Source organism: Chelonia mydas, chromosome 14, assembly GCF_015237465.2.
Source record: "Chelonia mydas isolate rCheMyd1 chromosome 14, rCheMyd1.pri.v2, whole genome shotgun sequence".
NCBI classification, from domain to species: Eukaryota; Metazoa; Chordata; order Testudines; family Cheloniidae; genus Chelonia; species Chelonia mydas.
The window spans coordinates 27,444,275-27,470,741 of record NC_051254.2 but is presented as its reverse complement, the minus strand read 5'-3'; the positions used below and the strand labels follow the sequence as shown (position 1 = coordinate 27,470,741).

At 44.2% G+C, this 26,467-nt stretch overlaps 2 protein-coding genes across 3 annotated transcripts in view; both read left to right on the top strand.

Annotated features, from left to right (window-relative positions):
• Nucleotides 1-26,467, top strand: part of LOC119567802 (maestro heat-like repeat-containing protein family member 1) — a 129,361-nt gene that overhangs the window by 93,112 nt on the left and 9,782 nt on the right. The window lies entirely within an intron of this gene.
• Nucleotides 170-19,447, top strand: LOC119567801 (butyrophilin subfamily 1 member A1). 2 transcript variants are annotated; one of them, XM_037915196.2, is made up of 9 exons: nucleotides 171-394; nucleotides 1,533-1,642; nucleotides 6,976-7,323; nucleotides 12,218-12,502; nucleotides 14,182-14,286; nucleotides 14,917-14,937; nucleotides 15,135-15,155; nucleotides 15,286-15,312; nucleotides 16,568-19,447. In XM_037915196.2, the coding sequence occupies exons 1-9, from the start codon at nucleotides 300-302 to the stop codon at nucleotides 17,086-17,088; spliced, it is 1,533 nt and encodes a 510-aa protein (XP_037771124.1). In that variant the 5' UTR covers nucleotides 171-299; the 3' UTR covers nucleotides 17,089-19,447. The 2 variants fall into 2 exon arrangements, with proteins under 2 accessions (XP_037771126.1, XP_037771124.1); XM_037915198.2 differs by lacking the exon at nucleotides 15,135-15,155 and having other exon boundaries at nucleotides 170-394.

Genomic DNA, 26,467 nt, shown 5'->3' with positions numbered 1-26,467 from the left:
CTGGGGAAACTGCAGCGATTTGGTAGCCGGGACTCAGCCCTGCAATGGGATCAACTGAAAGAGTCACTGACCGTGGAAATCATCGCACCAAACCCCGCGGAGTCTGATCCCACCCTGGAGATTGTAACGCGTCTCAGAAGGACCAATCGGGTAGGTTAATTTTGCTTCAAAATGATTCCTTATATCCCCTCACGTGTCCTGCTTGTTGCCTGGCCAGATTGTTACTAACACAAGATTCAATAACCCTGTGCAATTTGATTTACACGTTCTGTAAACACTACAGTACAAGGACGTTCGCAATGATTGACACCCCGATGCCTTTCAGACTCTTGTCCGAGCGGCGTAACTCGGGATTTGTGCGGCAGGCTGGGTTCGAAATTTGCTTCGTTTGCGGGTACGTTTCATTCAAGAACCCTGGGCCCGATCTTGTTCTCAGTGACGTCCCAGGGCGATTTGTAACAAGTAACTTCCTGTATTGAGAATACCGGACGAGATTTACTGTGCCACCCCCAGCTGTTCTGTCCTTCTGCCTCTTAACGTGCCGGTTTCTACCTCTGCCTGTGGGGCTGAATCCTGTTGTTTCTGATCATTTTCCTTTTTTCCCTTGAAAGTATTTCCACAATCAATCAAGACAGAAACTTGCATCCTGTTCTCCTTCTGAAGTGAGGGGGAATGAAGCATGTGCCTAAAGCAGACCATGAGCTCAAGGGTGCTGCTGAATAGGGGCTTCATGTCACCATTTAAAAAGAGGCATATTTACGCAGCGGTTGACAGATCGTCTCCTAGTGTGTGAACGGTGTGGAGGGGAGATTTCCTGAGGAAATCTATAGGACTAAAGGTAGTAAAAAATTATTTTAAAACACATTTACAACAATAATTCACTTTTGTTTTGTTTAATATTTTATAGACTTTTTCATTTTTAATCAAATATTATTGAAACAATTTTTTTTCAATCATTGTTACTCTTCTTTTAGCAAGAATAGGGGAGGGGTCAATAAATTGTTTTGATCAATTTGATTAGAATTTCTTTTTGGAGTCAATTTGAACTATATATTCTCATTTAGCATCATTTCATTGAAAAATTAGAAACATTCCAATCATAGGAAAAATAATTTTTAATGTTTTTTTAAAAATTCATTTTCTAATGAAAACATCATTTTGTTTAAACATTTTTTAACTGCAGTCACTGGGAGCTGCAGGTGGCCGTGCAAATGTAAACAAACTGGCAGCCCACCAGTGGATTAGCCTGACAGGCCACGTGTGGCCCGCAGGTTGCCCACCACTGGTCTAACCTGTTGTGACGTTATTGACATGAACTGGGACCGTATAGATCATTGTTACAACCAAGGCCCTGTAGTGGCACCAAATCTTGTATAAAGGGGTCAAATAAAGTGTCTAAAACAGGGTTATGGTTTGCTGGTTAGGGTTATGCTATCTGTTTGCATGTATCATTTGTGTCTTAAATCATTGCAACTATGTTACATTCAATACACTGTTTGTTTTCTCTCTTTTCTCTTGTCATCTGGATCAAGTAACAGTGAGATGAAAGTTCTCTCAATCTGCCACAGCTCCAGAGCCAGAACCCTTCTACCCCATTTTATCATTTTCTTCATTACGTTTTATGTTCACAAGCTGGAATCAGGTAGGAATGTCCATGGCTTCTGCTGCTTCTTAGAGTATTGATTTATTTGTTTTGATTTATAAAATTTCTCTGTTTCACTAGTTTATTCCAAAGTGAACAAAAATTAGCACAAATCCCCAAGTGTATCAACACCAAGAAAATATAAATAACAATTGTTATGAGCTGGGTGAAACTTTGTTATGGGTTGAGTTAAAATCTTATTCAGACTGATGTGTGAATGCACCCTTTCACTTAAGATAGTTGTAAGAGGTAATAAAAGGGGCCACACCTAAAACAAGGCTTAACAGAGTCTGCCCAGAGACTAGCACCAATGATGTGAAGGGTGAAAGGACATAGGCAGGGAGGAATCCTCTGGGTATTTTGACCAAATGTGGGTGTGAGAGCACGAACACACAGAACTGAGAACAGACAAGGAGAGAGAGGTGGAAACAAGCAAGCAAGGAAGCCAAGCAGGAGCCTGTGAGCACAGTGCGACCCTGGGAAAAGCTAGAGAGAGAGAACTTCTGGGTCTGTTGGTTAGGGAAGGTTGGGAGTGTAAGCTACGAAACTGTTCCATGTGTTCTTGGTTCCTCCTGCACTTGGCAAAGCAGGACTTGGTACATTCCTTTTCAATAAACGAGATTGCATCAAAGAGAATACCAGGCTATACCAATTTGTTGAGGCATGTCTACACTACGAAATTACATCGACCTAACGTACATCGGCATACTTGTGCGTGTCTGCGCTTTGCTCCTTGTATCGGCGGTGTGCATCCTCACCAGGAGTGCTTGTATCGACTGGACTGTCAGTGTAGGGCATTGTAAGAAGGCTCCTGAGAGCTGGAAACAGTCAATGTAGGCAATGCAGTGTCTACACGGACACTGCGTTGACCCAACTACATCAACCTTGACTCTATGCCGCTTGGGGAGGTGGAGTTATTAAGTCAGCGTAGCGGGGTAGTTATGTCAGAAGGCACAAAATGTAAGTGTAGCACTTCCATAGTTAGGCTAACGTGAGCTGCCCTGAATCGGCCTAACTCTGTAGTGTAGATCTGGCGTACATCCAACAGGAACATCCCTGAGGCTCCAAAATTTGACTAGCTGATGAGGTTGAAATGAGGTAACATTAAAATGTCTCCCCCTGACTTCAGGATTAATAACTCTTCAGCCACTGTCATGCTTCTGGAGTGACTCACGGCCATGAGTGCCTTCCTCAGGGCAGACTGTCAAACAAGGCAGACGCCTCAAGCTGGCGGTGTGGTCTGTAATTAGATTTCACCGAGCCAGTAACAAATGTGAACTCCTGGGTCACTATACCAGTCTTACCATGGAGTCACAGATAGTCCCCTCAGCTCTCCAGCCTATCTTGTCACCCAGACAAACTGGACTTAGTGATAAATGGTCACTTACACCAAAAATCATGCACTGGTTGCTTCCAATCCCAAGAGACCAGTCACTTACCCCAGATGAATTGGTACCCTAGATCTTACACCAAAGACAATGCCTGAAGCCAATCCTGTAATAAGCTATCAAAAGGCTTATTAGCTAAGAAAAAGAAATGAATTATTTACAGGTTAAAAGAAGTGAACATATACACGAATGAGTTACCCTCTTAATCCTAAGAGTGACAGCGTTATAAAGATCTGTCCATTCAAAGTGTCTTTCAGGGTGGACCCAGGAGATAACCCCTGGGGATCTTCATGTCAGCTACATTATTTCCCTCTTCCAGCTTCCCAAGCAATGGGACAAGGCCTCCTGCAAATACTTCTCCATGGGTGGATGAAGAAAGAACAGGAGTACTTGTGGCACCTTAGAGACTAACAAATATATTAGACCATAAGCTTTTGAGGGCTACAGCCCACTTCATCGGATGCATAGAATGGAACATATAGTAAGAAGAGATTGTGTGTATATATATATATACACACACACACACAGAAGGTGGAAGTTGCCATACAAACTGTAAGAGGCTAATTAATTAAGATGAGCTATTATCAGCAGGAGAAAAAAAAAAAACTTTAGTGATACTCAAGATGGCCCATTTAGACAGTTGACAAGAAGGTGTGAGGATACTTAACATTAAAAACTGAGAGAGAGGAGGGAAAGTATTAGCTCAAACACCCCAGCTGAGTTCACAGAGCTCAAGTGCAAAGTGCGCCCTGTGAGCAGCAAGTCAAGTGAGCGGTTGGCTGTAGGAAACCTTCTCCTCTTCCTCGCTGTGGATGCCAGTTGAACAGGCTCTGAATGAAGCGGGGGTTCTGGGGCAAGGCTGGTAAGATCACGTAACTGAAGACTGCATTGTACAGACAAGTGGAAAGAAATAAAGCAGCACAAGCAACATTAAATCTGTCGGTTCCTCACATATTCAGTGCTTTATTTGGCAACCTAAGGCCTTAACTCAGTAAAGCATTTAAGCATCTCCATAAAATTAAACATGTGTTTTAGCTCCCTTCCTGAAGAAAAATTATTTCCTGAATGGTACCCTAATAATGTTCTTTAAATTAGTTTAAATATTTTTATAACAGTCAAAAAACTTTAAAACAATCTCCAACAGAAAGCAGTGATTTGAAATGTTTGCTAATGCTATGCAAGTTAAATCTGTCAGGAGCCGCTTGTAAGGGTAATGGCAAAACATATTTCAGCTTCCATTTAAACCAGTGGTTCTTAACTTTTACTGCAGCCTGCACCCCTTTGGTTCTCAAAAATTGTTGAAGTAGGTCAGTTCTTTAAACCTAGATAGATCATAACTATAGAAAGAAAGAGATTATATTTATTTTAATTTCGCAGTAAAATTAAGAATACATGAAAAATTACACACTTTTTTTTAAAGTTTACCGGCTCAGTGACTCTTCTGCTGTTGCTTTTGTTCAATGATGTTCGAGAAACTAGGAACTTTTTTTGAAATAGCCACACGCATGTCATCACTCACATTTAGGTGGTTTCTGGCCTTTGTTTTGGTGTGCAAGAGTGATGAAAATCCTCACGCACGTATGTAGTCGCAAATGGCACAAGGATCTCCAGCGCTGTCTTCGCCAGTTGTGGAAACAGTGCTAGTATAGCTCACCGGAAATTCTCAAGCTTCATTGTCTCAAACTCTATTCGGATTCGACCATTGGCTCGTAATTCAATGAGATCATCTTTCATGAAATCACTATCATTGATGGAATCCAGGTTAAAAAGAAATGGATCCAGTATCCATTTCTTTGCCACATCAAGATCTCCAGTGGAAAAATATCCTTAGAAAGAGTCACTCAGCTGTTGCAAATGCTTTTGTCACTTCAGTTGCAATGGTCATTCCTTCATTTTCCAAAACAACTGTTTCTTCAAGAAAAGGAAAGTTAGTGAAATTTCTTCTCAGCAGGCTTTATCCAAACTGGAAGTTTCCGAATAAAAGCAGATAACTTCTCTCTGGTCGTTACCATGTTCATCCCAGTTCCTTGCATAGATGTGTTGAGTTCATTTAGGTGTGTGAATACATCTGTCATGTACGCTAGGCAAAGGATTAAACTCTATTTTCAAAGTCATCAACTAAATTACTGTTTTGATTAAAAGAAACTGACTTATTTCTTCGCACATTTCAAAAATATGAGTAAGCATTCGACCACGGGAAAGCCACCTCACTTCTGTATGGAAAAGGAGGACAGTGTGCTCGGCCCCAATTTCTTCACAAAAAGCATGGAAGAGGCGATGATTTAGAGCATGTCCTCTGATAAAGCTTACTGCGCTCACCGCAGTAGACAAAGTATCCTTCAATTCTGTAGGCAAAGTCTTTGCGGCAAGGGCACGACGGTGCAACATACAATGTGTGATCATGATACGAGGCACTTCTTTCTTTACATAGGCAACAAATCCTGAATTTTTCCTAGCATGGCAGAGGCACCATCGGTGCAAATTGATGCACACACGTCAAACATTATCTTATGTTTCAAAAAGAAGTCTTTGACGAGACTGAACACATCTATTCCTTTCGTAGTTAATTGCAATGGTTCACAGAACAAGAATTCTTCTAAGATTTTTCTTCTTTACAGTTTCTCCTTTTCTCCTTTACTCCTTACTGCTCGAACACCAACAGCTGACTGCAGCCATCAACGTCAGTTGACTCATCAAGCTGAATACCCACTTTAAGAGGACTGGCTTTGATATCTTCTAGAACTTGCTGCAAGATATCCTGGCTCATCGCATGAATTCTAGAACAGATCACATCATTTGACAAGGGAACCTGCTGAAGCTTCTTTTGTGCATCTCGTCCCAATACTATTTTTGCCATTCCCAATGCACAAGGTTTCACTAATTCCTCAGCTACTGTTGGGGGCTTCTTTTCCTTGGCACGCAAATATGCCATTTGATAGGATGCTTGTAACAAGGGCTTCTCAAGTGACACAAACCCAAACGTCCTCAAGGTTACCCTATGTTCAAATCGTGCCCTTGTAGACTTCGGGGTGTCAATGTCATGTCCAGCAGATTCACCACCATGCTGTTTGTTGAAATGTTCAGACAGCTTCGATGGTTTGAGATTGGCATTTGAAAATAACGAGCTGCACAGTACACATTGCGGTCATTGATTTCCATCCTTCTCTGTTGTACAAATGAACCCGTAACGAACATAGTCGTTGTTCCATTTGCGTTTCTTCAACATGGCAAGGGTTACTGAAATGAAAAAAAAATATATAAATGGAGACAGGGGGCCTATACACTTTTAAATGCGTATTAAATATGTAAAATAGTTTTATGTTATTACTCACCACAAATAGTACAGTGGGCACACACAAATGCACAAGTACGACCCAGAGATGTTGCGGAGTTTTGCTCTGGAAGTAAACTGTAACCGACGCGCTAACAGCGGCTAACTGAATTCAGACAAAGCCGTGGAGCTGCCACACCATCATCTGTGCATGCGTCAAGAAACACCCCACAATGTGGCGGTACGCTGTATTTTGTAGGGAGATAATTTCACTACCATTGGCTTAAAAACTTGAAAATAGATTTTTTGTTTGTATATTACAGTAATCGTTAATAAATACATAGGTTTGATGAAACAAAGTAGTTGTACTTACGTGCCCGTGCTTCATTTGTGTTTTTGATGATTTACCTTCTAAAAAAATCTGGCATGTCTCGCACCCCCAGAAAGGGCATCTCGCATCCCCAGGGGGTGGGTGCACCCCAGGTTAAGAACCACTGATTTAAACTAATATAAATTATGGATGTACAAATTATGGTTATCCAAATGCATTGTTTGTTGTAAAATTCCTATATAAATTCAGGACACATCCTATTCAATGACAGAGCACTGCAATAGGTGCACAGAATATTTAATATATTTATTTTATCTTTTCTGTGCCCTGGTGCATTTTACAGCCCGGTTCACAGTGATTGGACCTGATCACCCTGTCACTGCCATCATGGGTGAGGACATTATCTTACCCTGTCACCTGTCCCCCAAGATGAGCGCTGAGAACATGGAAGTGAGATGGTTCCGATCTGAGTTCACTTCGTTTGTGCACCTGTATCAGCATGGAAAGGATGAGTATGGGCAGCAGATGCCAGAATATCATGGAAGGACAGAGCTTTTGAAAGCTGGCATTGTGGATGGGAATGTTGCCTTGGGAATTGTCAATATCAGACTTTCTGATGAAGGACAGTACCGCTGTTTTGTTCAAGATGGTGTCTTTCATGAAGAAGCTGTATTGGAACTGAAGGTAGCAGGTCAGTAACATGTGTCTATTGTCTCTTTTTAGATGGCTCTTAGACCCAGACCCAAAAAAGCACGTGGGCACCTAACTCCCCACTTCAGTCCAAAATGTAGGTGCCTCTGAGAGCCTCAAAGTAGTCATTAAATTAAATAGACATTAGGCGAGAGAGAGACTCTCTGTAGTCCAGTGGTTAGGGTACCTACCTGGTAGGTGGGAGACCCAAGGGCTAGTCCTCCTGCTCTAATTAATCTTTGATTATTTATCCAATCTGGACAAACCATTGGAGGAGGGGGTCTGGACTGGGGTTTTCCCACCTCCCATGGCTGTACCCTAATCACTGGACTACAGTCTCTTTCTCTTTCTGGCCCAATGACTATTTAAATATTTATAAATAGTAGAAAAGTCATTGGGCCAGAGAGAGAGAGGCAAGATTTTTCTAGGCCATGTTCCTTAAATTTAGTTGAAAATGTTTTAGTACGAACAGATAAACAGTTCATGTTGTTGGATTGAGAATCACTTACTCAGCAGGTGGGTCTAACAAATCTTTAAGGCAAAACACTCAGCAAGTAGCAATCCATTACTCACAGGCTGGAAGCTCATTGGGATGATCTCGTCAGTCACCTCCAACAATGGACAATACAGCTTCAACCTCCCTTTATTAACCAAGCTTATTTATAACTTTGTTATATTATATGTATGTATCAGTGTGATAAATGAGGGGGGCGCGCGGTAGCTCCCTTTTATGGACACCCAGCCAGCCAGTTGCTATAAAATCCCTCTTAGTAGCTGTTCTCTAATTGCTCTACCTGTAAAGGGTTAAAAAGTCTCACTGCTATGCCCAGGTAACAGGAAGTGAGTGGGCACCTGGACAAAAGAGCCAATGGGAAGGCTAGAACTTTTTAATAGGGAGAAAAGACTCCCCTTTTGTCTGTCTGTCGTTGCTCTCCTAGGGAGAGGCAGACAGGGCAGCAGCTATTCTGTAAGAAGCTTGGGCCAGGTATGAAAATCAGTATCATACCTAGAAACTATTCATTTGAAACCCCAGATACGTAAGTAGAGCAGGAAATGTCTAGGAAGACGTGATTAGGTTTATCCCTTTTATTTCTTTATGGCTTGTGGATTCCCCTGTGCTAACCCCAGGTGCTTTTGTTTTGCTTGTAACCTTTAAGCTGGACCTCAAGAAAGCTATTCTTGGTGCTTAATCCTTGTAGTTGCTCTTTTAAAATCTAGCAATAGCCTGAGTTCTCAGATGTATTTTCTCTCTTTTTTTAAAATAAAATTTACCTTTTTTAAGAACAGGATTGGATTTTTGTGTCTTAAGAGGTTTGTGCACTTTTTTAAATTAGCTGGTGGCAACAGCTGATCTTTTATTTTTTTTCTTTCTCAGCTCTTCCCGGGGGCAGGTGTGTGTGTGTGTGAGAAAGGTCTTAAGGGTACCCTACAGGAAGGAATTCCCAAGTGCGCCTTCCTGGGCTCTCAAAGGGGTTCTGCACTTGGGTGGTGGCAGCATCTACCAATCCAAGGTCAGAGAAATGTTGTAACCTTTGAAATAGTACAAGCCTGGAGTGGCAAGTATTAATTTTTAGAGTCATTGCGGGCCCCCACCCTCTGCACTCGAAGTGGCAGAGTGGGGAATTAGCCTTGACAATTAGTCTCCCATTTCCATGTTCTCTCCTCATCTGTCAGTACAGGTTTAGGGTTACTTCAAACCAATCTTTTCTTGCTTTGTTACTTTTATCTTTTTTTCCTCTTCACAAACATGATTACTACACATATGCAGTTCTGCTTATGCTGTTAAACGTTATCAGAACAAACTCTGAAAATCCACAGCAGGCTTCTGGCAGGCCTAAAGATGACTTTGCTCCCAAAATATGCCACTCTTTGCTGCAGGTATCAGCTGATCTGCAGTTGGTCTCGGCTGGGACAGTAGTGAAGAGAGCACATTTCCTCACCTCAATTGCATTAAAATAATTTTAAAAAAAAATCTTTATTCAGTGACTGTTACATTTGCATCAAGACGCACTGCGCCAGCTCTAGTACCTGTGGTTATCAAATGTGCTCTAGCTGAATCACAGCTTATGGACTTAAAAAGTTAGAACACAAGAATTGCCCTACTGGGTCAGACCAAAGGTCCGTCTAGCCCAGTGTCCTGTCTTCCGACAGTGGCCAGTGCCAGGGGCCCCCAGAGGGAATGAACAGAACAGGCAATCATCAAGTGATCCATCCCCTGTCGCCCATTCCCAGCTTCTGGCAAACAGAATGAATTAATGGAAGCCCTATGGCCTGTGTTAGGTAGAACGTCAGACCAGATGATCACAGTGGTCCTGTCTGGCATTACAATCTATGACTCTCTGAAAGCAAAACTTTTAAAGTTCTCTGATTGGCCTTCTCTGATTGGCCGCCCACCTGCGCAGCCTCTCTGGCCCGCTGAAGCCCCATCTAGCATAGGAGTGGGGCAGCGACCCCACTACAGTCCCTCTCTGTCTTTCTTATCTGCGCTGCATCAGTTAGAGAAGTGAACAGCAGTGCAATAAGCAGGAGGGTTTCTGTAGGCTGCGGTACTTTGGCCAGGCTGTTCAGTATCTACTCAGAGCATCCACATTAGTGAATGCTTTCCCAGGTTTATACTCAAACTCATAGTCATAAGCTGATAAGCGAGTCCATCTCTGGATTCTGGCAGATGCCATTGGGGTACAGGTTTGCTCTCATCATACAGACCTTTCAGAGGTTAATGGTCTGAATGTATAAAAAAATGCCTGGCATATAGGTAAGAGCGGAGCTTCTTTACCCCACAAACCACAGCTAGCCCTTCTCATTTTAGTTGGGAATAGTATTTTTTTCTGCTGGAGCTGGTGACCTTGGTGCATAACTGATGGGACGCTCAGATTCAGCTGGCATTTGGTGGGCTAGTACCGCACCCACCTCGTATGGTGACATGTCACCAGACAATACTAGTCCTTTCTGACTATCATAATGAACTAAATCCTAACTATACATATAAAATGATGGGGTCTAAATTACCTGTTACCACTCAAGAAAGAGAGCTTGGAGTCATGGTGGATAGTTCTCTGAAAATATCCACTCAATGTGCAGCAGCAGTCAAAAAACCTAACAGAATGTTGGGAATCATTAGGAAAGGGAAAGATAATAAGGCAGAAAATATCATATTGCCTATATATAAATCCCTGGTACGCCCACATCTTGAATACTGCGTGCAGATGTGGTTGCCCCATCACAAAAAAGATACATTGGACTCGGAAAAGATTCAGAAAAGGGCAACAAAAATGATTAGGGGTATGGAACGGCTTCTGTATGAGGAGAGATTAATAAGACTGGGACTTTTCAGCTTAGAAAAGAGACGACTAAGGGGAGATATGATAGAGGTCTATATAATCATGACAGGTGTGGAGAAAGTAAATCTGGGAGAGTTATTTACTCCTTCTCATAACACAAGAACTAGGGGTCACCAAATGAAATTAATAGGCAGCAGTTTAAAACAAACAAAAGGAAATATTTCTTCACACAACACACAGTCAACCCGTGGAACTCTTTGCCAGAGAATGTTGTAAAGGCCAAGACTATAACAGGGTTCAAAAAAGAAGTAGATGAGTTCATGGAGGATCGGTCCATCAATGGCTATTAGCGTGGATGGGCAGGGATGTAAAACCATGCTCTGAAGTGTTCCTCGCCTCTGTTTGCCAGAATCTGGGAATGGGTGACAGGGGATTTATCACTTGATGATCACCTATTCTGTGCATTCTCTCTGAAGCACCTGGCATTGGCCACTGTTGGAAGACAGGTTACTGAGCTAAATGGACTATTGGTCTGATCCAGTATGGCCAGTCTTATGACTTTAGTAATTTCCTTGCCTCGAAAGGCCTCAAAAGGATTTGTTTATAGGTTTTTGCTCCACAAACGCTCAATAAAATGGTGTGTTTCTTGTTATCATCGTCTGTATCATTTGTGATGAAGTACTGAGAGAGTCTGTCTCTGAGTACTGAATCCAGTCCTCCTGGAATACATTATGCTCTTTCATTTTTTCCATATGCAGCCATTTTTCCTTTACAATAAAAAAAGAGGTTTTCACTTACTCACGCAATGTGTAGAACTTGGTGCCTGTTGCTTTCATTTTATCCTCATCGCCTATGTAGGGCTGGAAGGGGTCTTGAGAAGTCATCAAGTCCAGCCCCCTTCTGCTGACACAGGACCAAGTAACTCTAGACCGTCCCTGACAGGGGTTTGTCCAGCCTGGTCTAAAAAACCCCTCCAATGACGGAGATTCTACAGTCGACCTTGGAAGCCTGTTCTGGAGTTTCACTATCCTTCCAGTTAGAAAGCTTTTCCTGATATCGAACCTCAATTTCCCTTGCTGCAGATTAAGCCCATTCCTTCTCCTGCCTTCCGTGGACATGGAGACCCAAAAGAGATTAGAACTAAAAAATGGGATCTTTTATTCTGGTACGTGTTCACAGTGACAACTAACCGAGCTGCCATCTTGAGAAACTCCTTCACGTGCCCCACAACTCCCTGGAGCACCATTAAGGCGTCTCAGAGCAAGTAGCTACCTCACATTGGCCACCCGGAGGTAATAAGCATAACAAACATGCCTCCAACATTATAAAATTAGAAATCAAGGGGAAAATCTCTTGAATTCCTTGCCTCCTTCACATCACCGACAACACTGCCGATAACAAGCTCCAACGTTCTGTAAGGCTTTCGCTTCCACCTCGGAGGCCCCAGGACTGCAGCACAGTTAAGCAAAGGTTTAACAAGTGCTCAAGTCCCGTTGAAGACATGTTTCCATGAATATCAGCCATAAAGAAAGTGTATTCAATCCTTTTGTTGAAAATGTAAACTTTTATATGCTGGGCTGTATATTTATCTGATTTAACATGGATTCATTTTAGCTTCGGGCTCTGCACCTCGCATCTCTGTTGAGGGTCACCAGGATGGAGGGATCCAAGTGGTGTGTCAGTCGGCCGGATGGTACCCAGAGCCCGAGGCGCTGTGGAGAAATCTCAAAGGGCAGCCTTTATCTTCATCAACTGAAACCAAATCTGAAGAGCAACACGGTCTCTTTGAAATAAAAAATTCTATCATTATAACAGAAAATTCAAACAAGAATTTGTCCTGTGCCATAAGGAACACCCACCTGAACCGAGAAAAAGAATCAATAACATTTTATATATCAGGTCAGTGACCACCAAAACCCCACACTGTAATATCCAATAGGAAGAAATCAGAGTGTTAAATAATACACAAGTTAAAATTTTCCCTCACAAAAAGCTACTTTAAGATAAAGTTTAGGTAGAGAGCACACTTTAGGATAAAATGCATTCCAGGGATATTGTAGTTCTCCCTAAAACAAGCATTTTAAACCCAGTAGATTCAGGGTTAAGGTTAAATTTAAAAGAAATCCAAACATGTTAATGCATGGAAGTGCCCTGTAGTAACACTATATATGTATGTTATTGTGATTCAAACATGACGGTTAGTGTTTGTAGTCCCATATTACATGAAATGGATATTTAAAGTCACATTAGATTTTCATTCTCATCCAGTCACCACAGGGCAGTGGTCAGGTATATTGGGGGCCCTACTGATTGGTTGGACTTTCTGCTTCCTAGTGGATTGATGGATCAAGGACTAGGCTTCTTGCCCCAGTGAATATGCAGAGGGAGATGTGATATGCTGTGATCTCTTCAACACAGAGGAAATTTGTTGAGTCTCTGCTCATGGCAGGTCAGAAGCAAGGCAGGGCCATGAAAGTCTGCAGCCCCGGGAACAATCATTTGAGTGTGTCACTCACTAAAAGGTCCACGTTTTAATATGAAGTTTGATTTCTCACCCTTTAGCAAACTTCACAGGGAAAGGGGTTGCCATAACAACAAAACTCTGTGGGCCTGATCCAAAGCCCGTTAAAGACATCAATAGGATTTGGATCTGTTGCTATGCCCCCATTTAGCGGATCAGTTCCTATGCCAGGAATTCCTGTGCTGAAGTGAAGAGTATTTGGATATTTATCTGCTCTCCCTTAATTATTGATTTCCACTCGTAAAGCCTCAGATTTTCTTTTGCTATGAAATTCCCTAGTGTTACAGAAGTTTAAATTTTACTTACGTGTAAGTTTTCTGTTGGGAAATTTAATGAGTAACTATAATTTCTCTTCCTACATGTTTTAACTGTAGTATTAATTTCATAAAAAGAAGGAATCACTTTTCCCTGACTTGGCTCCTGGGTTGGGTGATGGGGTCAGAGGCCCCGGTTAGTCAACAAAATTAAGAACGTGTGTAAAGGAAGCAGAATTAAAATATAAACAAGCCCACTACTAATTATGTATATAATTATTCACACACACACCCATGTGCGCACACACACTGATTTTTCTTTTTTTAAGTATCAGAACAATGTGTTGGTCCCTAACCCCATTCTCAGAAATAGTGGAACCATTTTGGCTGAAACTTTCCAAAAAGAAAAGTTCAGCCTGAGGCAGACACCCAGCACAGAAATTTTCTCCCCAAATGGTAAAGTTTGGCAAAGTAATGAACAAATGAAAAGAAGACCCTATAATGGGAAGTGTCGAGCAACTTTAATAACAAGTGATGTGACTAGCTCCACCTAGAGAGAGAGAGAGAGAGGAGGGGATGAGGTGCAGGGTGGTATTACTTTTGTTAGTATTTAATACATCATTCAGTACTACCAAAAGAGTGTGAGCAGAACCTCTTTTTAAAATTGGTTTCTGCCAGTTTTTATATTGCAGGGATCAAATTTTTCCACACGTATTTGACACAAATCCTGATGCATTTTCCTACAATAAAAGTGTACTGTTGGTTATTACTGTTTTCAAACTAATGTGGGCTTTGTGTTTCAGATTCTTTTTTCCCAAGAGCATCTCCCTGGATGGTGGGTTGGAGTGTGACTTTGGTGATTTTGTTGGTGTTCGTCGGCCTTACTCTTTTTCTGTTCAAATTAAAAGGTAAAGCTCCAAAGAGGAAAATACCGTGTAATCAGAATGAGATTTCTCCTTAGAACAGACAGTTTAGACTTTTCTACGTGAGAAAGTTACACCAGCTTAAGGTGTGAATTTAAATGGATTTTTTTTAAGCCAGAGCAAGCTCCTATGTGGACACATATGAATTTAAGAAGACCTTACTTCAGTTTAGTTTAAAACTGTTCCCATTCATCTTAAGATAAGCCTAAAACTAGGTTTGCACTAGTTTAACTAGATTTTCCATGGGGCCTGAGGTAGTTAGGTTCCCAACTCCCATTGGAATTCAATATGCTTTGGCTCTTAACTCCCCTAGGCTCCTATGAAAATCCCTGCCTTATGGGGTTTTTGATTGCCTGTGTGCTGTTTGTGACCATCTCTGTTCTAGGACAGGTCTATGTGTGCAAATAATGAAATTACAGTAAGAAGGTACCCAAACTCTCTGTCACTAATTTCTTTTCCACTGGGAACCCAACATGCAAGTCCCTGGAGAGCTGCAACAGCTTGGTGGAGGGGCAACATTATTATTACTTGAGGACTCATAATGAAAAGATCCTTTTAAATCTGGAGTCACTGAAAAAGTCTCTTAATAATTGTACTTATGTTTTCTTTTTTTAGGGAAACATCTCAACACTATCAGTAAGTTCAGTTTTTCTCCTGGCAGAACCAATGTTATGTTATGAAAGATTTTTGAATGACTGTGACAATGTCAACTTGAAAATCATAAGCAATACAACCAATATTAATTGCATAACTTGTTACGTCGGTAACGGGTAGGAAGCCAGAACTGTACATGTGTCTTGAGTGTTGCATTTTTTTGTTTGTTTATTATTTAGGTAAACTTCAAACAGAGCTAGGTAAGGGTGTTTTTTTTTATTATTATTATTTGTTTCTCTCACTGATACAGCCTTTTCTATGATAATGAATCCTATTGATACTGCATTTGTCTGGCTTAATTCTCATCCCCATCTATGTGTTTGCTTCCAGAGTGGAGGAGATCCCTGGGTGATGCAGGTAATTAAAAATCATATTTAGTCAATGGGGGATCCTGCTCCCTTTCGCTGTGCAAATAAACAAGGAGAAAACTATAATATTTCCCAGGTGGAAGAAGGGAGGGTGCTGAAGTTCAAAGGAGGGAGAGGAATGGACCATCCTCACATGTCCTCCTTACACATTGCTCCCATAACTCTGGAAACGTCCCAGCTCCGAGTGACTGAGCACTTACTAAAAAGAACAGGAGTACTTGCGGCACCTTAGAGACTAACACATTTATTAGAGCATAAGCTTTTGTGAGCTACAGCTCCGACGCATCCGATGAAGTGAGCTGTAGCTCACAAAAGCTTATGCTCTAATAAATTTGTTAGTCTCTAAGGTGCCGCAAGTCCTCCTTTTCTTTTTACGGATACAGACTAACACGGCTGCTACTCTGAAACCTGAGCACTTACTGTTTCTTAGGATCCCCGCCCTAGTGTCAGGTAGAGGAACAAGAGCCCTGACCAGACACACGAGTTCAAACCAAGGAGTCCCTGTGATCAGTGTTCAGCTTGTGCTTCTTTTCTCCATCCATAGTGATCTCCCCTTTCTGTTCTCTCCATCAGATCCCACCTTTCTGCTGTTTTTAACCATCTCATCCACGTTCTCCGTTCATTCATTTATATCAGCCCCTCCACCACTAACTCTCTTCTCTTGTAGATAAAAATCTCTCTGTTAGAAATAAAATCTAGAGCGATAATTCTCTTTGTCTGGCCCTGATGACTAGTTACAGAGTTTTAATTAGGGAATCTATGGAATCATGTCGCTATCAACAGATCTGCGACCTGTGGCAGGATGGAGCAGGCATCAGGCTGGTGTCAACAAGAGACATCCAAGCTCCATGACTTTACATACAAGGGAGGGAGGGTACATCAGAGAGAAGATAGCTGTGACCATGTGAACGGTGTGAGGGGAAATCTCCTAGGGCTTCCCTGTGATTCCAGGGTCTCTAATCCCCACTCTGGGGATAGGTGGGTCAAGGGGAAAGATTCTGAGTCTCAGGACTGGGTCAGTAAATCTTTATGCTCTGTCACTGACCTGTCTCGGACTGGGGAGTGAAACTCAGGAGTGAATGCTGAGATCTCAGAGCTGCTCCCCATTCAGAGCCGGGTAAATCCTGGAGGAAGGAGATTTCCTGGTTCACACTCCAGCGGGGACAGATTCTGTCACTGATATGATGAGACACTCCCCCAGGGCGGAGCTGTGCCCCTAACGCTCTGATTCTCTCTCCCCCTAGCAAATGTGACGCTGGATCCAGACACGGCTCATCCACAACTTGTCCTGTCTAAGGATCGGAAAAGTGTGAGATGGGCAGACACATGGCAGGATCTGCCCGACCACAAGGATCCTGAGAGATTTGAAATTGAGCGCTGTGTGCTGGGCTGTGAGGGGTTCACCTCAGGGAGACATTACTGGGAGGTGGAGGTGGGGAATGGACGATACTGGGCTGTGGGGGTGGCCAGAGAGTCTGTGAAGAGGAAGGGAGGGATCAGCCTTAGCCCTGAGGAGGGGATCTGGGCTGTGGATCAGAGGCAGGGCCAGTACCAGGCTCTCACCTCCCCTGTGACCCCCCTAGACCTGAGCCGGGCCCCCAGCAGGATCCGGGTTTGTCTGGACTGTGAACAGGGACAGGTGACATTTATCAATGCTGGAGATGAGGCCCCGATCTTCACTTTCCCGCCGGGCTCCGTCCCTGGGGAGAGAATCCGCCCTTGGCTCTGGCTGGGGATGGAAAGCCAGCTCAAACTGTGTCCCTGAGAGACAGGGGGTATATCCCACTGGGAACCTGAAATCAGCCTGTCTAGCCTCACACACCCAAGTATCTATGATCTTGGCATCATCCTGTCCACCCAGTCCTATGGCCTCTTAATTCTATGTCCCCTGGAACCTCCTCCCCCCTCGTTCCCCGCAGCACAGAGATTTATAGAACATCACTGAAGGTGAGACTTTGTTGCCATTTCAGTGTCATTAAAAAAACTGTTCCCGAAACCTGTGGGTCTGTTTTCCATTGGTGTGGGTATTGAAGCTGTTTCTCAGCTCCTTTTCGCTCTGATGGGAATTCATGGTAAATAAAGCATGAAAAACAATTCTGATTTGTCCCTTTTTAGTTTTCCAGCTGCAATTGTTGGGGGTAGAATTGTGGGATTTGCTTCCCTACTTGGTTGTGTCCCCCCAGCACCAGCAGGTATCATATCAGCATGTCCCCATGATGAGAGCTGGGTTTTGCTGGGCTATGATGCTATCCAGCCTGTGCTCTGTCTTGTGCTGTCTATAGCCATGTCAATCAGGAATTCCTCATCTGGGCTCTGTAGAGAGGTGGCTGAACACATGGTGCTGACTCTCCTCTTTGTTTCCAGAGGTGTTGAATTTATTCAGAGGTGGCTAAAGAGATATGAACTTTGCTGTTCACATTTCTTCTGCCCATCAGCAGTTGCTGTGGTGTCCAGGGCAGTGTTCATGGGATGGGACCTGCTCCGAGAGACAGTCTCTGGGGGTTTGTTTACACTAGGGCACAGGTTTCTCTCTCTCATTGTACAATCAGTGTGTAGACAAGGCAAGTGGTGGTTTCACCTCAGGGTAACTGGTCAAGAAGAATTCTGTGGGTTGGGGGATGTTTGGGAGGGTTATCGGTCACCTTGATTAGCTACACTGAGGTGAAAGCATCACTTGCCTCACCTCTGTTAGGACTGTATAATGACATCACTGACTCGTGTTTGCTATTGCGTTGAAAAAAAATACCCTTTCTCCTAGTGTGGACATGAGCTAAAAGATGGGATCTAAAGGGAGACACCCCACTCTCAGCCAGGGCTGTGACTTTGTTTTCTGTGAGCTTCTAATTTCAATGACTAGGGGTGGCATCCATGAAGGGACTTAGATGTTGCAACTCTTGGCATCACTGCACGTCATTTTTAGGTGCCTAGAACATCACAAGAACAACACTATGACCCTCAAAGCCTGACTTAGGCACCTCGTCTCCCTATACGATGAACGGAGACAGACAGAGGCCTTACAATGCCATCCACAAGAGCCGGCATGCTAGGTGGGGAGCCATCTAAACTAGTCAATGGGAAATGTGAACAACAGGGGTGTGTCCTAAGCCCCCCCACCCAAAGATAAGTGCCTAAGTCTGCATTGCTGGGGGGCCCCCACCTCTGCTTAGCAAGCCACGAATGGGAACCCACCGCCTGAGGCATTTCTTCTGGGAATGAGTTAGGCCCCTGCTGCGCTGCACACAACCTGTGGGTGGGGGGTGGGGGTTGTTTTGGTGCTGCTGGCCACCTCATAACTTTAAGCCAGTGCCAGCACACTTGCCTGGGAGGTGGGAGACCCAGGTTCAATGCCCCCCTCTTTGCTACAGAAGGAGAAAGGATTTAAACTGGGGTTACTCAGTTTCTAGGTGGGTGCTGCAACCACTGAGCTATGGTACAGTCTGAAGGTGGGATTCTTCAGTCTCCCCTATTGCAGCTGGCTCACTGTGGGTAAATATGAAGGAGCGACTGGAGCTGGGGGTCTGGCCCCAGGAGCTCCCGCCCCTCAGATGGGCTCCCTGACCACAGGACCCCAGAGTCATTCTCACTTTCTGGCCAGTATCCATTTAAGTGTTTATCTACAGTGGAACAATCACTGGGACAGAGAGAGAAAGAGAATGTCTCTGTAGTCCAATGGTTGGGGCACCCACCTGAGCAGGGGGAGGCCCCAGATCCAACCCCTCTGTTCCCATCACTCTGTCATTATTTATCCCAAGTGGAACACCTATAACAGGAGAGGCTGAAGGATCCTAATACTTGGCTTTTCTTCCCTCCTCCCCCCACCCCCCACATCCCCCAAACAACTTGACACCTGGAGGAACGTTTGAAGAGCAAAGACTTTGAATGGGGGAAGAGGGTCCCAGGCTGGACAGCAATTCCAGCCTGTGTAGTGAGGATCTGTAGCCTGCTTGTACCATCTGTCAGGGTGAGACACTGCTTGACTGAAATCCTATTTAGTTTGTAGAACTCAGACTGCAAATTTATTTTTATTTCTTGAGAAACCAACTTTGATCTCTACACTTGCTACTTATAATCCCTTAAAATAATCTTTCTGTAGCTAATAAATCTCTTTTATATTTTACCTAAAACAGTGTGTTTTGGTTGAAGTGCTTGGGAAATCTCAGGTCAGTTTACAAAGGCTAGTGTGTGTCCTCTCCACATCAAGGGGGGGCGGGCTGGGTGAAATGAACTGACACTGGCCAGGCTTCTGTGCAAGATGGTAAAGTTCTGGGGTGCAAGGCTGAGGAGCTGGGGGAATCAGCTGGAGCCTCTCTATTGTTGGTTCATGAGTTGCTCGCAAAAGCATTTGTGTAACTCGGTTGGGTGAGTCCCTGCCAGTGGATGGCAGAGTAAGGGCAGCACCTGCTAGAGGTTTGTAGCCTCTCATCAGCATCACAGTGTGAGGGGAAGCTCAGGTTGGTGGGACAGAGGGCTCAGCAGTCCCATAGTCTGGGAACCCTGTCACACTGATTAACATGCCCATCTGAGTGGTGGGAGACACACAGTTCAAATACTTCTGGTAGGGAGGTGGGACTGAACTTGGGTTCCCCATATTCCAGCTCAGGGCTTTAACCACTGGGCTTGAAGTTATAAGGTGGGCACCACCACCTCTTCCATTGGACAGCTGTTTGAATGGGACCCAATCTGGTAGGCATGCTGGGAGGATCAGGCCTCACATGCAAGATCGGCAGCTGAATGCCAATCTTCCCCGGTCCATGACTCACTTGGGGGTTTAGGTGGGAGATAGGCACCTCACACTCCCAGAATGGGGCAGTGGCATCTGGCCACATTATTTTTTTCCAAGAAAATAGGCTCAGTCCAGTGAGAACAAGGGAGAAAAGTTGCATTTCAAAATTAAGGGGAAAAGTTATCAAGACACCCTAGTTAATGTCTAGCTCTACCCACCATTCCCAGGGAATTCTAACCATACACTAAGCCATGGAAAGCTTCCTACCAACACTACAAAAAGAAGGATTCTGCATGGACTCCTCCTGAAGGTCGAAACAACAGACTGGACTTCTACATAGAGTGCTTCCGCCAACGTACACGGGCTGAAATTGTGGAAAAGCAGCATCACTTGCCCCACAACCTCAGCCGTACCGAACACAACGCCATCCACAGCCTCAGAAACAACTCTGACATAATCAAAAAGGCTGACAAAGGAGGTGCTGTCGTCATCATGAATAGGTCAGATTATGAACGAGAGGCTGCTAGACAACTCTCTGACACCACATTCTACAGGCCATTACCCTCTGACCCCACTGAGGGTTACCAAAAGAAACTACACCATCTGCTCAAGAAACTCCCTAGAGAAGCACAGGAACAAATCTACACTGACACACCCCTAGAGCCCCGACCAGGGGTATTCTAGCTGCTACCCAAAATCCATAATCCTGGGAATCCTGGACGCCCCATCATCTCGGGCATTGGCACCCTGACAGCAGGATTGTTTGGCTATGTAGACTCTCTCCTCAGGCCCTACGCTACCAACACTCCCAGCTATCTTTGAGACACCACTGACTTCCTGAGGAAACTACAATCCATTGGTAATCTTCCAGAAAACATCAGCCTAGCCACGATGGATGTAGAAGCCCTCTACACCAACATTCCACACACAGATGGACTACAAGCTGTCAGGAATAGCATCCCTGATACTATCATGGCAAACCTGGTGGCTGAACTTCGTGACTTTGTCCTCACCCATAACTATTGCAGATTTGGGGACAATTTATACATTCAAGTCAGCAGGATTGCTATGGGTACCCTCATGGCCCCACAGTATGCCCACATTTTTATGGCTGACTTAGAATAACGCTTCCTCAGCTCTCGTCCCCTAATGCCCCTACTCTACTTGCGCTACATTGATGACATCTTCATCATCTGGACCCATGGAAAAGAAGCCCTCGAGGAATTCCACCATGATTTCAACAATTTCCATCCCACCATCAACCTCAGCCTGGACCAGTCCACACAAAAGATCCACTTCCTGGACACTATGGTGCTAATAAGCGATGGTCACATAAACACCACCCTACTGACTGCTATACTTACCTACATGCCTCCAGCTTTCACCCAGATCACACCACACGATCCACTGTCTACAGCCAAGCTCTACAATACAACCGCATTTGCTCCAACCCGTCAGGCAGAGACAAATATCTACAAGATCTCTACCAAGCATTCTTACAACTACAATACCCACCTGCTGAAGTGAAGAAACAGATTGACAGAGCCAGAAGAGTACCCAGAAGTTACCTACTACAGGACAGGCCCAACAAAGAAAATAACAGAACGCCACTAGCCATCACCTTCAGCCCCCAACTAAAACCTCTCCAACGCATCATCAAGGGTCTACAACCTATCCTGAAGGACGCCCCATCACTCTCACAGATCTTGGGAGACAGGCCAGTCCTTGCGTACAGACAGCCCCCCAACCTGAAGCAAATACTCACCAGCAACCACACACCACACAACAGAACCACTAACCCAGGATCCTATCCTTGCAACAAAGCCCGTTGCCAACTGTGTCCACATATCTATTCAGGGGACACCATCATAGGGCCTAATCACATCAGTCACACTATCAGAGGCTCGTTCACCTGCACATCTACCAATGTGATCTATGCCATCATGTGCCAGCAATGCCCCTCTGCCATGTACATTGGCCAAACTGGACAGTCTCTACGTAAAAGAATAAATGGACACAAATCAGACGTCAAGTATTATAACATTCAAAAACCACTCGGAGAACACTTCAATCTCTCTGGTCACTGGAACTCAGACCTAAAAGTGGCAATTCTTCAACAACAATAAACTTCAAAAACAGACTCCAAGGAGAGACTGCTGAATTGGAATTAATTTGCAAACTGGATACAATTAATTTAGGCTTGAATAAAGACTGGGAGTGGATGTGTCATTACACAAAGTGAAACTATTTCCCCTTGTTTATTCCCCCCCTACTGTTCTTGTCAACTGCTGGAAATGGCCCACCTTGATTATCACTACAAAAGGTTTTCTTCACCCCCCTTTTTTTCTGGTAATAGCTCATCTTAAGTGATCACTCTCCTTACAGTGTGTATGGTAACACCCATTGTTTCATGTTCTGTGTGTATATAAATCTCCCCACTGTATTTTCCACTGCATGCATCCGATGAAGTGAGCTGTAGCTCACGAAATCTTATGCTCAAATAAATTCGTTAGTCTCTAAGGTGCCACAAGCCCTCCTTTTTTTTTGCCAGCACTCTGTGTAGTCAGTTTCACTGCTTCCCCCAGAGAAGCATTCATCAAATCTTTGGAAGCTGTGCACTGCTTCAGGGCAATACAATCAGTCATGTCTCTCTCCCCCCACACCCTCCACATGTGTATTCCTAAAGACCTAATCATCTTTATTTATACCTCTTCTGTACCCCTCTAACTAGTGCTTCATACACATCCCCAGGGGAAGGGGAGGGCAAATGAGTGCACCCCACACTCAGAGAGACACTGACCTGGGAGCGATTTCTAGACACGGTTGAAAATCTTTTCCAAAGGAAGGATTGTCTGTAGAAAAGTGACGATTTTTGGAATGCCAGGGTTTTTCGTGAAAGATTGTCAAGACTGTAGGAATTTCCTGTTTTCACAATATTGTTCTGACACTTTTAAAATCAATCTTTTGTTCACTATATACTCTCTTCCATGCCTCTTCCCCCTTTGACCCAAAATCTGAGTTTGTTTTGGGTTAAAGTGGGTGGAGGCATGGAAGAGTAGCAGGCATGTTAGTCTGTATCTGCAAGACTAACACTGTTTCAGAGTAGCAGCCGTGTTAGTCTGTATCCGCAAAAAGAAAAGGAGGACTTGTGGCACCTTAGCGACTAACAAATTTATTTGAGCGTAAGCTTTCATGAGCTACAGCTCACTTCATTGGATGCATGCAGTGGAAAATACAGTGGGGAGATTTATATACACACAGAACATGAAACAATGGGTGTTACCATACAGATTGTAACAAGAGTGATCAGGAAAGGTGAGCTATTACCAGCAGGAGAGCGGGGGCTGGGGGGGAAGGGGGCGAGGGGTGAAGAAAACCTTTTGTAGTGATAATCAAGGTGGGCCATTTCCAGCAGTTGACAAGAACAGTAGGGGGGGAAATAAACAAAGGGAAGTAGTTTCACTTTGTGTAATGACACATCCACTCCCAGTCTTTATTCAAGCCTAAATTAATTGTATCCAGTTTGCAAATTAATTCCAATTCAGCAGTCTCTCCTTGGAGTCTGTTTTTGAAGTTTATTGTTGTTGAAGAATTGCCACTTTTAGGTCTGAGTTCCAGTGACCAGAGAGATTGAAGTGTTCTCCGAGTGGTTTTTGAATGTTATAATACTTGACGTCTGATTTGTGTCCATTTATTCTTTTACGTAGAGACTGTCCAGTTTGGCCAATGTACATGGCAGAGGGGCATTGCTGGCACATGATGGCATAGATCACATTGGTAGATGTGCAGGTGAACGAGCCTCTGATAGTGTGACTGATGTGATTAGGCCCTATGATGGTGTCCCCTGAATAGATATGTGGACACAGTTGGCAACGGGCTTTGTTGCAAGGATAGGATCCTGGGTTAGTGGTTCTGTTGTGTGGTGTGTGGTTGCTGGTGAGTATTTGCTTCAGGTTGGGGGGCTGTCTGTACGCAAGGACTGGCCTGTCTCCCAAGATCTGTGAGAGTGATGGGGCGTCCTTCAGGATAGGTTGTAGACCCTTGATGATGCGTTGGAGAGGTTTTAGTTGGGGGCTGAAGGTGATGGCTAGTGGCGTTCTGTTATTTTCTTTGTTGGGCCTGTCCTGTAGTAGGTAACTTCTGGGTACTCTTCTGGCTCTGTCAATCTGTTTCTTCACTTCAGCAGGTATGTATTGTGGTTGTAAGAATGCTTGGTAGAGATCTTGTAGATATTTGTCTCTTCCTGACGGGTTGGAGCAAATGCGGTTGTATTGTAGAGTTTGGCTGTAGACAATGGATCGTGTGGTGTGTCCTGGATGGAAGCTGGAGGCTTGTAGGTAAGTATAGCGGTCAATAGGTTACCAGTATAGGGTGGTGTTTATGTGACCATCGCTTATTAGCACCGTAGTGTCCAGAAAGTGGATCTCTTGTGTGGACTGGTCCAGGCTGAGGATGATGGTGGGATGGAAATTGTTGAAATCATGGTGGAATTCCTCGAGGGCTTCTTTTCCATGGGTCCAGATGATGAAGGTGTCATCAATGTAGCACAAGTAGAGTAGGGGCATTAGGAGACGAGAGCTGAGGAAGCGTTATTCTAAGTCAGCCATAAAAATGTGGGCATACTGTGAGGCCATGCGGGTACCCAAAGCAGTGCCGCTGGTTTGAAGGTATACATTGTCCCCAAATGTGAAATAGTTATGGGTGACACACCATGAGGAAGACTGATCATGGAATCCTGCATCCAGTTTTGGCGTCCACCTTTGAAAAAAGATTTGGAAATATTGGAGATGGGGCAGCAAAAAGCAGTGAAACGTTTTGAGGGCTGGAGAAAAATGCCTGCGAATGAGCTATTGAAAGAGCTCAGCCTGTTTAGATGATAAAAAAGATCGGGAGGTGACGTCATTGAAGTGTTGAAGTGACTTCATGGAGAGAAAATATCGGGTATGAAAGGGCTCATTAATCTAGCAGAGAAAAGAATAACAAGACCCAGTGGCTGGAAACTCAAAAGAGACCAATTCGTATTAGAAAGAGGGCACACATATTCATCCGTGAGGATGAATCACCAAAGGAACAAACTAGAAACGGAAGTGGTGGGAATTCCCCACCTCTTGATGTCTTCTAATGAAGACTAGATGCCTTTCTGGAACGTGTGTAGTCAAAAACTAGCTCCTATGCTCTCCAGAAAGCATGTGATAGGCAGGGGGTCAGATGACATGCTCTAATTGTCTCTTCTGTCCATAAAGTCTGGTAATTTATGAAAAACTGAGCATAGCACGGGGAGAAGCCTCTGATGTTTTACTTTGTTCGACTTGAGCCCACAATGAACGCTCATTGAGAGGGGTGATCCAGGGGAAGCGGCTGAAACATCCAGTGTGGCTGGACAGGGGCAGGACACAGGACATCAGCACTGCAAGGGAGGGGTGGGTGTGGCAGTAACATCACAAGGGCCTTTGGCAGGACCTCAGCCTATTGGACAAAGGTGGTGGGGAGGCGATGACCTCACAGAGAGATCTTGACATCAGCCAGGCAGGACAGGGGTGCAGGACAGGGGCAAGCTTGGAGATCCCTGTGGCTTTGCTTCAGCACGTCTCCTTCTCGAGGTCTCTCCTGGAGGACTGAGAGAGCATTCACTTTCACATTCGTGAGCCCAAGGAGGACCCTCTTTGGAGTTTTCTCCTTTTCTTGTAGTGGTTTTGCTCGAAAACACACGTCCCTGTATACAAGGTAAGGGCCTTGGAGAGGTTTGGAACCTGTTCAGTCTGATCCATCAGGTGTCGGCTGATTTTTAGGAAAGGAAAACATTAGATTGTGGGGGCAGGATTTTATTTCCGACCTAGGACTTTGTCCCTTAGAATTACTGGGGACATTGGGGTTTCTCCTTTTTGTTTTCCCTTTTCCTCTGTCCCTCCTACCTTTCTCTTCTTGCTTCCTTTTTCCTTTTCCTCTGCTCTCCTCCCACCACCAGGAGCTCTGTGTGTGGAGCGGGGGCCGGGTGGGGGGATTGTGGGAGGCCCTCACAGAGAGGTGAGACTGGACTAGTGCTCCGAGAGTGATCCCCTCAGTGGTGACCAGGGCCATTCTTTGGGCTATTTGATGAGAACCCTTAGCCTCCCATCCCTCAAAGTCTCAACCATGATTGGCTAAGGAGGGGGCTATTGACAGGGAGGAAACTCTGGTCTTTTTGTTCTCTTTTATGACCAAGCAAATAAGTCACAACCAGTTCTATGTTTGACCAACGTGGATGCTGCTCTCCATTCATTGTCTCGGAGCAGTTCATGATCCTCTCGAACATTCCAATTCTTCTGAAATAATTGCTGAATAATTACTAGGAACAATTGTTGGTCTGTAGCTCATTTGAGAGCAACTCTGCTACTGACTGGCTGCATCAGCTAAGACAAGTCACTGCTCCTTTCTCAGCCTT